Source organism: Lathamus discolor, chromosome 2 (assembly GCF_037157495.1).
Source record: "Lathamus discolor isolate bLatDis1 chromosome 2, bLatDis1.hap1, whole genome shotgun sequence".
NCBI lineage: Eukaryota > Metazoa > Chordata > Aves > Psittaciformes > Psittacidae > Lathamus > Lathamus discolor.
This window is the reverse complement of record NC_088885.1, coordinates 116,879,523-116,894,520: the sequence shown is the minus strand read 5'-3', so window position 1 is coordinate 116,894,520 and position 14,998 is coordinate 116,879,523. Positions and strand designations below refer to the sequence as shown.

The window sequence follows — 14,998 nt, the reverse complement described above, 5'->3', positions numbered from 1 at the left end:
AGCTTATTTGGGTTTGCTTTTTTGCTTCTGTAAATGGCACATTTCTAACACCAGAAGAGCTGTGTGTAGGGGAGAGGGCAGCAGAGAAAGGAGGCACCTGCAGAACGCTCCATGCATCTGTACAGACCTATGGAAGTGTGGCAGTACCTTCTGGACTTGGCAGTGCTGCTACAGTCTAAGTCACTAGTTTCTTCATGGAACTTCCAAACTCTGAAGTCACCCAGAGAAATAAATAGCTCTGGTGTTGCCTGCTTTTTCCACACACATGAATGCATTTCTGTCTGTAACTATGAGAAAGCTTCATCAGAAATTTTAAACACAGACATGGATGACCAGGCAAAACACAGAGGACTCTGCGGAAGATGTGTGGCAAGCTGCATGCAACGTTTGGCAGGACTATGAACTCCTTGATAAAATACAAGGCAATCAGTTTTATCTTGTCATGCTCAAGTACTAGCATTGTCTCTGCAGGTGAGCTTCATGTGAAAAGGGCATGTCACTTCTAAAAAGACTTTCTCAGATACTGTTGCCACACTTACAACTGTACCTACACATGCACAGACACACAGATACATGTGTACAATACTGTAAAAATGTACATAGTGTATAAGATGGTTACTTGGAAAAGCATGGAAATTACTCCACACTGCTTTCAGTAAATGCTTTCAATATATCCTGGGGTTTAGAAGAAAAACAGCAAATTATTTTATTTCCTCAGTACCTTCAAGCAGATACATAATGCATCAGGGTTTCTTCATCTATACAAAGAAACAAGTTTTGCTGTCTTACAAGAGTAAAAACACATCTGTGTGAGGGAGAGAATTAAAGATTAAAACCTGCAGGATATACTTGCAGGAGACAAGTCCAATAGAATGATATTAATGGCAGGTTAGAAAGATTCCTCGTGAGCATTAGATTGCAGTCTAGAAAATTGTAGTATTTCCATTTCCAAAAGAAGGAAATAAAATTACTAGGAATTACAAAAGATGACCAGTAGATAGGTCAACAACAGTGTTGCATCAATGACAAAAATATGAATGAAAAGAAGAAGATTAAGAATTTTTGTTTTAAACCTAGGGAGCATGTTTACCTGAAGTCTCAACACATCAAACAAGAAGCAAATCAGTCAATTCATTTGCTCAACTCACAGTGGTGTTTGAACACTTTGCCAGACTTCCAGGATGTGAAGTCTAATCGTAATACTCCAGATCTAGCTTAAGAATTACACAGCTAACCCGATTTATTTTTCACATTGAAAATACCTCCTTGCAGTTCTAATGCAAATTATACATTATCCTAATTAATGCTTAAACAACAGCACACAAGTAAAGATTTTTTCAGTCTTCCAGCTGCACTTTTTAATCAATTTCTGTCCCTGCTGTCATCCCGTGCTCCATGAATTAGAATGGAAGTCCTAAGAATAAAAGTCATGGTTGTCTGCACAGCAAACCACATTTGTAAAGCAGGTTGTGGCACAGTATCTGTACCACAGCACAGAGACGGAAATAGTACAAATAAACTGTAATATACTGAAATGAACTGGCACGCTTTATTCAATGCTGTCTGATCTGCCCAACTATGCTCCTTTATTCCAAGGTCCAAAATTTTTTGTACATAATTTATACTAAGAGCTTATTCTATACTCAAAATTGATGGAAAAAACCTCCAACTGATTTAACCAAATTAGGATTAGATCATGTTTTGTCAGAATGACCTCAGTCATTTCATTTCAGCACATGACAGATCTGCTTGCATTTGAACTTACCTTCACTGCTTCTGTCCTCGTGACTGCTAGGCAAATCCTCTATTTCGGAAGCATGAATTTTTTTGGTCTGCAACCTTGGAACCAATGTTTTATTTCCATCATCTGAAAAGTCACTGCCACTAGAGGTCCATGTTATGCCCTCAGCTTCTTTAGAGCTTTCAGCAGCAGCAGATCCTTTAAAAAGAATTGCAAACTGTTAGATTGTTACAGAAATGTCATTTTGTTAAATTTAAAATTCTTAAATTATGCTGGTTTTGAACAGGAAAAGAAGTATTGAATCTGTCACCAGGCAGACAGCAATACTGGAGCATTAACTCACACATACTTCTTACACATATCTGTATTATTTTTATTTTGGTTCTCCACAATAAATGCTCACACTTCATTTTATACAATGAGGCTATCACTTTGTCCTTCACCACAGTGAAGACATACAGTGTCTGACAGTCTTCTACAAACAGTCCCAATGCTCCCACATGTGTCCTTAAATGGTAAGTGGATTAAATAAAGACTGTCCTTAGAACTCTGTCGGATTTCTCCTACTTTATACAAAGAACAGCAAAAGACTGAAAGTACTCCACCAGCAGAGACTGCTCTCTGGTTTTGTCCTGAGAGAAAAAGAATTTAATCTTCTCAGGAGTAACAAATAAGAGTTGCATTTTGGAGTGAGACATTTGAAGTCAAAATATCTTTATTACTTTAAATAGCAAGGAGAAAAGGATTGATACATGGACCATACATAATTAGCAATCATAGGAAGGCAGAACTTTGCACTTTCTATCACTACTAAAGCTTTTTAGGTAAATGGAAAATTAGATAATTATTGGAGATTTGAAATTAGGCAGGAGGGCCCAGAAGAGAAAAACACAACCACAACTTCTTCTGCAACACACAAATATTCTTTTCAAAAATCTGAAGTATAATTTTGAACCCCAAAAGGTGACCAAGGTCACCTACTTAACTCCAACAGAAGCAGCAGAGGTGCTGGAGCAAGCAGAGATAAGGATGAAGATACTACCGCTCCCTCTTCTTTCTTCTCAAAAAGGGAAAAACTGGAGGGAATTAATAAGTCCTTCTCCTCTTTATTATGCCTAGAGTTTGTTTGTTTTTTTTTTAATCACAATATTAACAGACTTGGGTGCATACAGAAGACAATGAAAGCAGGAGGTTGGCAACATCCTGATTTTCTGTCTGTTGTTGCTCCTACTTACAAACTATCTGTTTTTCTCTCGTGCCTGCTTGTCTGTCTCTAGCAGAAGAAAATAATTTCACCCACTGACTAGACAGCTAAGGGTTGTTTTTCATTCTCCTCTTAAAAATGCGAAGAATTTAAATATCCTGTCCCTGCTAGAACACGCACTGTATACAGCATTAACAATGCTTCTTTCACCTGCTCAAGAGCAATAGCTGAACTGCCTGCAGCTTTGTAGGATATATTTCTGGCACTCTAGGTGAATAGAGGAGCTCAATCACAATAGCATCACAACTTTGTCTCTTACCAAAATTAGCTTCTGATAAAGCAAACAGTATTTTGAGCCAATTTCTAGCTTGATAAAGGGCTAAACAGCACTAACATGAAATAGTTATAACATACCTGCTGCACATTCAGCAGATGTTAACAGTGCTCCAAGATGCTTCTTAATCCTGGATTTCTTATCAGTAGCTCTCAGGGACTATATTAAAAGGAGACAGATTGAATCACCAAGACATTAAAGACAATTTTAACATGTAGCAATATACTCAAAACTGTTGCTATTCACCCACCACAACTTAGTAGCATAATTTCAAGTGAGTTTTTCTATCTTCTACTAGACTGCAATATAACAAATGAAGTAATAATGCATGAGAACAGTATCATAAAATCTGAATTTTCATTGTTTTGGAAAATATAAACTTCTCGTGACTATGACAGGAATCACATCTGACATTGTGAAGAACTAGAGCCAGTATTTTCAGCATTAAAATGTCAAAAGTGGGCAAGAAGAGCACGCTTGATAAAGCATGTGCCCTGATCAAGGGTTACAGAAAGAAGCACTCACTGGCCCTGTCTCCGATTTTATTAAATCCCACAAGCAATGCAATACTGACTGCTCAGTACCAGAGGAAGAAATAGAAAAGCACCTTGATTGAAGATGATTTTCAGCACAAAGCACTTCCTACTCAGTGCTGGCTGAATAGCTATCTCCGTTCATGACCAATGAGACCAATACAGGCACAAAAATTAAGTATAACTTGATATATGATCCAAAAGAGCATCTGCACCTAGATCTGCAGGGTCATCAAAAAGCAGGATTTTATACAGTGAATTCATTACTGCAAGCATACTCTTTAGAATGGCTGAGGAAACTGGGGTTGTTTAGTCTGGAGAAGGCTCAAGGGGGGACCATATCGCTCTCTATGACAACCTAAAAGGAGGATGGAGAAAGGAGGTGGCTGGTCTCTTCTTCCAAACAACAAGTGATGGGACAAGAGGAAACAGCCTCAAGCTGCACCAGTAGAGGTTTAGAGGTTTAGGAAAATGTAGTCCCTGAAAGGGTCGTCAGGTATTGGAATAGGCTTCCCAGGGAAATGGTGGAATCACCATTCCTGGAAGTGTTCAGAAACAAAACAGCATAAGTGAGGCCCTTAGTGACATGGTTTACTGGTGGACTTGGCAGTACTGGGGTAACAGTTGGACTTGATGATCTTAATGGTCTTTTCCAACCTAGCTGATTCTCGCTAGCAAAAAAATCTTCAGATGAGAACTAGAGTCTTTGTTCTCTATTTTGTAGGAAATGCAGCACTCCATCCCAAAAATCAAATAACTTTTGTATCCTTTAGTGTATCATTGAAATTTTCCAATTGATAAGTGTTGTCTAGAATAGAAAAGGTTAACCTATGTTCAGAAAACTATGAGTTAAGAAAATGCCCTCATGTAACCTTGGTTTCCATTTTTGTCTATTTTGACATTTGTAAAAATATGCTGTTCATTGGGAAACAAAAAAGGGCAACATCTTGTAATGCAGTCAAGCACAGAAATCGGTTTACTGTCAGTTTACATCTTTTTCTTACGCCACTAAGCCAGCCTTTTACCTCCAGCACTGAAGTGCTCTGAAAACCATCCCCACACCTAAGCCACGCATTGGAAACTGAAGTAGCAGCCACTGATGTCCTGACATTTGACTTTTTCAGCTGTAGGGGTGTCTCATCTGGGAAGGATGTGCATTCGACGTTCCAAAATCGCTTCCGCTATGAGGGAAAAACAAACCCATTAAAGCACTGTGTACACGCAATTCTTTTCAAGTTAAATTTACTTATCTGGTTAGACAAGGAGGCACAAAAGCACAATGTAGTCAGTTCTAAGTAAGGTTAAGTTTGATGGCTTTGTCATGGAAAATAACTGCGGTACTTGAAGGCAGTTGTCATAGTTTCACGTCCTTAGGACCTTAGTACAAAAAGTGTATGAAAAGCAGAATGGAAAAACCAGACCTGGGGATGGGGAGTATCTGGGACTAGCAGATGTCCAGGATAGGCACAGTTAAATTAACTGATAAGTGGAAGTACAGGATGATTGTTATGTTTGTGGTGTTAATGAACCCATTAAGCTGGTGTAAACATCTACTGGGGAGTATCCCGGGACTAGCAATGTCCAGGATGGGAACAGTTAAACTAACTGGTAAGTAGGACAGGATGATTGCTATGTCTGTAATGTTAACTAAGCTGGTGCTTCAAAGACTGCCAGAGGTTATGAAGATTGTTGGGAGAAGTAAACGACCCTTAAAGACCACCATCACCTTTCTGTATGCATGTGGGAAACTTTCCAGAAAATGATGTAATTCATGTGTAGCCTCATATATAAGGATGGCCTGTATAGCAATACGGGGACACACGATAGGAGGAGCTATCCCCCGTGTCTCCCGGTGCCGCAATAAAGAATACCTCCTTGTCAACTTGAAACTCTGTTGGTGAGTTTGTTCCTGGAGTTTTCTCTGAATCACTAGACTGCCGCTTAGTATTTCCTGAATAGTTACAAACAAATTTCAATTTTTGATAAGCTGGGTGAAAAAAAGTCCTGAACAGTTGCAACTATTTTTATGCAACATGGGTAATTTTAATTTTTGGTAAGTATATTCCTTTCTGTTGCCTAAGCTACATTTGCAGTACCTGCCAACTGCCCAGTGAAGCTGAAAATATTACCCTGAACAGGAACAGCTCTGCAAAACACTTTAACTAAATAATTCCTTGAAACTTGCATTTAAGCTGATTTAATTCTGTTATGCAGGGGGTAAAATCAGATATCCCTATACAGTTCTCCATTAAAAAACAACCAACCAAAAAAAACCAAAACCAAAAAGAACCCAAAACCAAAATCCAGACTCTTTCAGCTCTAAGAATAACATTTGTTTTCATAACCATTACCCAAAAAACAGTAGATTAAGTGTTGCCTACTCCTTATATGGGACACCAGGAGTCATTTGGATTATTAGGCAAGTCATGGAACAGGATGCTGATTGGCATCAATGCTTATCTACATCATAGCATCATGCTATGCATCTCATGCAACAGATTTTAATGCTGAGAATAGCTGAGGATGAGAATTGCCTGTTATCACACTCTTATCTTTCAGATTCTACACCAGTTTCCACACATAAACTGATCTTGAGCATGATAAACATCTTAGCCCACTACACTACTGAAATTTATCTTACAAAATGTTGACTATATTATCTGCCTGAATGTGTCTTTCTTCTTCTGTTATACTTTCTCTCAACCAAGTATACTTCTTATATATATTTGAGAATTACTCCAAAGTCACATTAATCAGCACATACATTTTCAGCCAGGCTGGTCAATCAGGACTAACACACTTTAAACTAAGAAACATATGCAAACAAAGAAAAAAAAAAAGTCTTTGGCAACTTCTGTCCATTTTGTAACTGACAATGCGTATTTTTTTCCTCTAGATCTTTTGAGTACTCATCACAATGAAACAAGTACTTCCCAAAGGCATCTTACTTCACCCTCCAGTCAGCCAGTCCTATTGTCACCATGTGTAAAGTCAAACAAATGGGCTTTACAGTTTCCTCTGACAGTAAGTGACCTTGCTGGGGATGTTTACACCCCAAGGCAGCTACTACAAGAGGCCATTATCACCAAAGTCAAACTGTACCCATAACAACTCCCACAGACCTACGAATTAGACATAGTACAATCTTGAATCAAAAGCACTTTAAATAAGGACACAATGTCAAGTAAGGAGGCTATGGCAGTTGAAACAAGAAAGTTTAACCTTATAATACAAAGATAATCTAAATCCTGCCTTCCTCCCAGTGAAGCCGCTGGTCAAAGCCTCTATCTCCAGAGACATGACCTGTACATTGTGCTGTCCTCTTGGTAAGTACTGCTGTCTCTGCACAGAAGATAGCATGGCCAGGGCAAATATTAACAACTGAAACACATCAAGGCCCATTTTTTGGTTTTGCAGCAACATGTCACAGCAAGGCCTCACTCCAGTTGGAGACATTTACTTTACCTTCATGTCCCCCAGAATGGACCACTTCTGTTAGGGTCAGTTAACAGTACAGACAGCCAGTGGTGCACCAAGGCTCAAAACCATGCCATGGCTCTAGTTTAGGGTTTGTTTGTTAACCTCACACATATAAGCAGGGCTTCCAGCACTGACTGCTTTCATAGCCTCTAGAAGATTTTGCAAGATACATCTTGAAGACAAAAATTCACAGCACAAAAAACAGTTTACCTAAGCTTATTTCTTAAATGGCACACTCCAGTTTTGAAGAATCTGTGCCAACAATAGCACTATGACTTGCACGTGGGTTTACAATACACTGCTTTTGATGGTCAATTAAAAGCAAAACCAGTCACAAATAAGTGAAAGAGCCCAGAAATGCATGCACAAAGAATTACATGAAACAGGCTTAATAATCTATTTCTATTGTTACAAAGCCTAATAAACACAGAGCTAGAGAACTGTTCTCCATTAAGTTTCTCATCCATGTTATTCTTTAAATCATGACACTCCCTCACCAACAGAATCCTTCCATTTCTCTCTGCTGTGCCATACTGATGGAGCAGAGAAATAGTCAGGGAACAAACAGCAGAACATAGCAGAGTTATGGCCAGTGGAGCACAACTGTCAAGATGTGGGAAGGAAATGCCATGTGAGAATCAGCAAGACAAAAGCTACATGCCAACTCCCTCTCCCTTAGTAAGAAGGGTTAGGGTGCATATGGAAAGGGTATGCTTATAAAAGCCAAGATGAGAAACCACCAGGCTAATGAAAGTTGAACAAATAGCTGATTTTACACTTAGATGGTGTAGATGGTTATGCTTATATTTAGGTCATTAAGAGTGCAATGCGAAGTGGCACTGGGAGCAAATCTTAAACATCTGGAATACTCCTTTGGAAGAACTAGACAATCATGGCTGTGACAGGCAGAAATAGTTTTAACAGTTGATGACTGTTAATGGCAGAAGAGTTACTCATTAGCACTTCATTAGCCTGGATAAGGGCAGGTCTGCTCAGATTTTCTGAGCAGTACTACAGTGATGTCTCAGTGCAGGTGGTTTCATTACAAACCAGAAGCAACTGGAGAACCCTCTTTCCCTTCTTCCCAAGCACTTGGCACTTGTCAGACTCTGCAGACACAACGATGAGGAACCAAACCAGCAGAAAACTTTTTGGGAAGAAGCACTAGTTGTCTACAGCTGGCACAGCAGTGGAAGAAAGGATACAAGGACCACTGGGACCACTCCAGCAGCTGCTTGACACCATGTCAGCTTAATTACAACCTGAAGAACCGTTGGTACTGCTGACAGCTCTGGTTAATTAACTCTTTTTCTCACAATGTCTCCTGCACCCCAGATAGAGGAAAATCTGAGAGTTTCCACTAACACCACACAGAAATTTAGAGTCACTATAGTCACTGAGAAAAACCAAAACCAGTTCCTGAAGTCCCAGAACAAGAAAGTAAAGAAATATACCCTCTACATGAGGTGTTCTTCAGCTACCACAAGTTTCTGACACACAGCATTTGGAAGGAAGAGAAAGAGAAGGGCTTACAATTGATATTGACAGCAGTGACTTACAGCTCCCTGCGTTTAATGCAGATACCTTTCTACCATTTTCCTCATCCTACTCCACCTTTAAAGAATTGGAAACACAAACCCTAAAGATAACTCCCCTCATCCCAAGCTCTTTGCCAGTTTAAATCTCTCCATATAAATACCTGATGTGAACCCAGGAAACTGGACTTACAGCTTCAGTCCACAGTTACTGGAGGTGTGCAGGGGAGCTTGTCATAATGCTGCATGCAGGCATGCATGTGTATGGCTGCTTGTATACCAATTTCAACATGCATGAAGTAATGTTTATGTGCAGATATAAAGCACAGAAATTTATTTTTTATTAAAAAAAAATCTGTGATCTGAACATTGTGTGCAATAGAGTTACAGATATATGTAGGTATTAAGCTCCAAGACATACAACTCAGAAGAAAAAATCTCAAGGACACTAACATCACCAGAGGGCTCCCTCTGGATGAAGACTACAGCACAATGACTAGAAGGGAAACACGGTAACTGCACTTTCCACACGCAGCTCATGTCACCACATTTCAAGTTATAAATGCACTACAGCAGCAGAGAGGCCAGTGCAGCCATGGGTTTGGGAATAGTACAAGCAAGCTGGGTGTAACCCTGTGGGACTTCTATCGGGTTCTTCACCCTCAGGCACGGTGGGACAGTGTCCATGCCAGGGACGGCACAGTCACCCTTCCTCTGTGGAGCTATAGGGGCTGCTGCTCCCTGACACCCCTGGCACAAGGGCCTCTGCCACAGGAATGCATCAGCTATGCAGAAACAGAAAGTCGTCTTCTCCAGCCTGCTTCAAGGCAACAGGGAAACTAACGTTTTAAGAAACCTGCTTCTCAGAAATAAATATTTATAACAAAGATAATCTGAAGGCCGCACTGTTCCCAAAGAAATGCAGTAACAACACTGAGTTCTCTTAATCTTGAGTCACAAGGTTAATCATAATTATTTTCCTCTGGCTTAAAAATGGGCATATAAAGAAATCTTGTGTAATTTAGTAATGTTATGCATAAAGGGTCTAGAGACAAGAAAAGAAGTATCAAATCAGCCTCAAAAGAGCTACAGCATGTAGACCTGGCATACCTCACAAAAAAATCAATACCAAAACTAGTCAGGCAAAGAATCTTCCGAATTGCACAGAGCATCTGAAATCTCTGGTCACAAAAGCAGTGCATTTCATCTCTGGAGCAGTTCCTTACAAAGGACTGAGAAAAAATTGAATTACTCCTGCTGGTGTCAGTGGAATTGGGATCAAGCCCTCCACATAAAAGGAACCACAAGCAATCCTTCCCCCATTACTCCTTTAGTTATTTCCAGTGAGATAAAGGTAAGTCATCCTACGTGGGAGTAGATGTAAGGAAAAGTGAGACATGCTGAAAATTCAATTAATGAGCATAACGATTATGCAACAGATTACTAAATGTATGGGGTTTTAAATAGGTAGTCCTACCTAGAACATCTTCATTCAACCACTCTTTATTGTTCCTCATGCTAAACACTTGTTACCCAGAAGTACCCTATAGTGACTGGGACTGTATGTTCAACTACTTACAATACAGCCCTTTTCACCCCAGGCAATTACTTTCTTGGGGCTACTCCAAAAACCATGGAATAAACCCCCAGAAAAACATGACCTATACAAGCTTAGTTAAGCAAGAATATAAATTAATATATGCTTACGCTGCAGGAAAAAAAACAACCACCACAGAATAGGAATACTATTGAAATATACTTTGTATTTACAACTGGTGCCAAGCAGTTAGAGAGAAATTTGCATTCTATCAAAATGGTTAAACCAGAATTATGTTAGAAAAGCTTTCACAAGATTGAATTATTCAAAACATTTAGGATACAATATCAGTACTATACCCTTTTCTGTGTATCAGGTTGGTTTGGGGTTTTACATTGTTTAATAGTATGTGGAAAGGACTGCTGTCTTTTCACTTGACCTGTAGAGTTTTCATTGACAAAGTAATGAGGAACATTATCCATGTCTGCAAAATAAATTATTATGAGAAGCTGTCATCACATTACAACGAATTGATTAAACCTTGGCAGCTGAAGTGGGCAGGTTTTCACAAGTCAAGAACATCAAAATTTTTGAAAGAAAATATGTAGAGTGTCTGTATTGAAAAGCAATTTTCATGTAGGTTATCTGAGGCTTGATATTGACATTGTTTTCTATAAAAATTACTTTAAAACGTGGCTGTATTTTAAAAATGGTTTAGAATATTCAGAATTTTATCTATATACTAAATGGGAAACGAAATGCATTAGAGTTCAGATATGTCATTTGGACTCCTGTATTTATACAGCAAACAACCAAGCTTGTCTTTCAGCAGCACCTCAGTATTAGAATAAGCACTGCAAATCAGAGACAGCATCCTCATGACCATCCTGCAGGCTCCATCAGACACAAAATACCACGATAAGGAGACTGCAAAAAGCAGCACGGGGCCTTCTCCCTCTACTCCCACTCATGCTCAAGAGAAGCTAAGCTGCTCAAAACAGTATTAAGCCTAACAGTTTTGACAAGGCTTCCTGTTACAGGTTTCCTTCCCCTGCTGTTTTCCCCGACTGTAACCTAACAAAGAGGCTGAATTACACTCTCCCCTCAGCACAGCCGTGCTCCTGCTGTGCAAGGATGAAGAAAAGGCGCTGGAGCAGGTTGCCCAAACAAGTGGTAAGTGCTCCACCCCTGGCAGGCCACGTTGGACAGAGCCTCGGCTGACACGGTCTGAAGCGTCCCTGCCCAGGGCAGCTGATGGGACTGAATGACCCTAACGCCCTTTCCGATCCACGCCGTTCTGTGATTTTAAAACCACACAGGCGGCGAGGAGCGCGCTTTCCCGCCCCCCTGCCCGGCGCACCCGCCTCGCCTCGGAAGGGCCCGCAGCGAGCCATACCCCTCCAGCAGCCCGGGGGGGGGAGCCTCGGGGCCGCTTCTCGGCAGCCCGCGGGCAGCTCGGCGGGCCCCCGCTACCACCTGCCCGGGGAGCCGGCGGAGTGTGTTGCACACCGGGGTCAGGCTGCTCCTCCGCCGCCACCCTTGCCCGCCGACCCTCACACCGGGGCTGCAGGAGGGGTCGGCCCTGAGGGAAGCGCAGGGCAGAGCGGCCCTTGCTCGCCCCCACCGCCCGCCAGGGCCCCCTCCCCTCCCGCGCGCGCAGGTACCTTCCTACTGGGCATCGCCCCCTGACAGGGCGGCCACGTCCGCGGTCACGTGGCGGGGGAGCCCCGGGGGCGGGGCCAAGGGGATCCCCCCCGCCCCGCGCGCTCCCGCTACGAGAAGGCGAGGCCGGCCAGGCTCTGTGACCCCGCCTTTTGCAGCTTTGGCGCCGAGAGAGTCGCGGCTCCTGATTGGGCGGGACAGCCGGAGCGCGGGTGACGTTGCTCCCCGGGCAGACACAGGAGCTCCTGAAGACAGGAAGGACGCGCTGTGCGCATGCGCTGCGCGACAGCCGGAGGCCATGCGGTTGGTTGTCGGGATGGGGTGGGCGTGGCGTCTGTGAGGGCGGGGGCTGCCGCTCTCCTCAGCCGCGCTGTGCGGTTGGCGCCGTGCGGCGGTGCCTCCGCAGCTCTCGGCCTTCCGCCCCTTTCCCTCCACGCCTCCCTCCCTCCGGAGTGCCGAGGCCGAATATGAGCCAGCTTGTGCCCAGGCAGCCAAGAAGGACGGCGGCATCCTGGCCTGTATGGGAAATAGCGTAGTGATCATCCCCCTCTGGTCGGCCCTGAGTGAGGGTGCACCTCAAATGCTGTGTGCAGTTCTGGGCTCCTCACTACAAGAGAGACACTGAGGTGCTAGAGCAGATCCAGAGAACGGCAACAAGGCTGGTGAAGGGTCTGGAGCGCAGGTGTGATGAGAAGCAGCTGGGGTTGTTTAATCTGGAGAAGAGAAGGGGGGACCTTGTCGCTCTATGCAATTACGTGAAAGGAGGATGGAGAGAAGTGGGGGTAGGTCTTTTGTCCCAAGTAACAGGTGATAGGACAAGAGGAAATGGCATCAAGCTGTGCCAGGGAGGTTTAATTTGGATATTGGGGAAAAAATTATTCACAGAGAGGGTGATCAGATATTGGAACAGGCTGTCCAGGGAAGTGGTGGCATCACTGTGCCTGGAAGAGCTCAAAAATCATGTAGACGAGGCCCTCAGTGCCATGGTTTAATGGTGGATTTGGCAGTCCTGGGGTAGCAATTGGACTTGATCTTAAACGACTTTTCCAACCTGGTTGATTCTATGGTTCCTCAAAGTGCAGTGGTTTCAAAGGAGGTATTAATGGTCTCTGCATGTGCCCACCAACTGGCCCTACTGAGGCCCACAAGGTTTTCCTGTCGGGAAGCACCACTGGTGGCACTGCATCCCTTTAGCCTGCCCTCACCAAGCCGTGCCACCCATGATTTCCTGTGGAGCTGGGGGAGGCTGGAAACAAAGGGGCAACAGGGCCAAGGTCACCTATTCCTTTGTCCTGGGCACTGGTGGAGTTAGCACCATCTCCGGGACTGATGTGGAGAGCTGTGGCTGAACTGCGTGTTGCAGGAGAAGTTCTCCAGCCTGTGTTTCACCTCTGCATCCTTCATGATAGCCAAGTTCAGTCAGGAGTAAACCTCAAAAGAATGGTGCTGTTTAATGCCACAAGGACATAAAACACTGGGATACAAACACTAGCTAGATAGCTAAGCAAGTAGTATCTGAACATGCCACTTCATGAATAATGTTTGCTGTTAAGCCACTAAGAGTTTTAACTCCAAAAACCACAAGCAAGCTGATAAGCTGATACAGGTAAAAAGGGTAATGTCAGTGCTAAGATGTAGCGACTTGGAATTGAAACTGCTTGGAATGGACTTTCTCTTCCATTGCAACTGAAGAGGAAAAAAGGCTGATGACCTTTTAAAATGTTTTTCTTCTGATGCAAGTGGAAACACTGGCAGAAAAGAGATAGCTACGTAATTTTTTATTGCTGTTGTATGTTCTTGAGAAGTTCACTTAGGCTGACAGTGCTGCTGTTAAACAGAGTTAAGAATAATAAACAACCTTTGTAAAACAAGATAATTGTATCTCAGAATTTATGAAACACATTTTGATAGAAGGCACTATATGACTTCATTTTTATTATTAAAACCCTAATTGTGTGTATCTAAGTTTACAGTTTGTGTTTGTTGCAAGGCACCCTGTGGCCAATACCCATCTCGCATTCCCTTTGTAAAACTGCCACTAATTAAAATGGATTCTACAAAGAGAGGAAAGCCAGAAACAGCATCATCCAAATGCCATGCTGCCTTTGACTGTTGTGTTCAAAACAGACTTAAAAGTACTGTGTTCTCATCCTTCCAAATATTTACAGTATTTCTTTTGAAATTGCCAGACTGACAAATTAATTCTATCATGTATCATCAAAGTGCTTTTCTTTGATATTTGAAAAGTATGTTATTGTACTTCCAGTTAAACAATCTGTGTTGGAGCTAAACCACAGAGAAATGTATGGACCATGGAAGTCTCATCTGCTCTACTTGGTGAGACTGCATAATTTTTTTTTTGTACATAAACTCCTTGCAAGGTGCTTACAACTGGGAGGACCTTACTTCTATAGAATCCCAAGAAGGTGACATAACTAATAGAATCATAGAATAGTTAGGGTTGGAAAGGACCTCAAGATCATCTAGTTCTTTTATGTGTTTTCATGTTCTTCACAAAGAAGGACTAAAATGACATGGAGATAAAGGAAATGGGTTGGAAAACTACCCTATAATTTAGGAACTAAAATAGAGCTGTGATTGTTTTTTAAAATAATATTTCTGTGGAGAAAGAATAATAGATGCAGAACTTCTCAACAAAAGCATAATATTCATAATACCAGTGCATCATTATTCAGGTCTGCTAAAAATTTCTGTGCATCGTGCTTTTGGAAGTTAAATTAATTGTTTATACAATTTTTGAAAAACTGTTTTTTTTTAACTACATATGGAAGCATGAAGTTGTGTCTGCCCCATCCGTGTTAGTGTCCAAGGCTGGTTGAATGGGGTTTTGAGCAACTTGGTCCAGTGAAAGGTGTCCCTGCCCATGGCAGGCGGGTTGGAGCTGGCTGATCTTTAAGGTCCCTTCCAACCCAAACCATTCTATGATTCTACGATTCTATGCCTGTGTTCTC

At 42.1% G+C, this 14,998-nt stretch overlaps 1 protein-coding gene across 3 annotated transcripts in view; it reads right to left on the bottom strand.

Annotated features, from left to right (window-relative positions):
• Nucleotides 1–12,219, bottom strand: part of SPIDR (scaffold protein involved in DNA repair) — a 205,134-nt gene extending 192,915 nt beyond the window's left edge. The window contains exons 1-5 of one of the 3 annotated variants that reach the window (XM_065668225.1): nucleotides 12,029–12,218; nucleotides 10,724–10,848; nucleotides 4,838–4,993; nucleotides 3,360–3,438; nucleotides 1,766–1,939 (exon numbers count right to left, since the gene is read on the bottom strand). In XM_065668225.1, the coding sequence (XP_065524297.1) occupies nucleotides 1,766–1,939; nucleotides 3,360–3,438; nucleotides 4,838–4,993; nucleotides 10,724–10,846 (532 nt within the window). In that variant the 5' untranslated portion in view covers nucleotides 10,847–10,848; nucleotides 12,029–12,218. Of the gene's footprint in view, nucleotides 1–1,765; nucleotides 1,940–3,359; nucleotides 3,439–4,837; nucleotides 4,994–10,723; nucleotides 10,849–12,028 lie in introns of all 3 variants that reach the window. The other 2 variants (XM_065668224.1, XM_065668226.1) reach the window with 2 other exon arrangements.
• Between the last annotated feature and the right edge of the window lie 2,779 nt (nucleotides 12,220–14,998).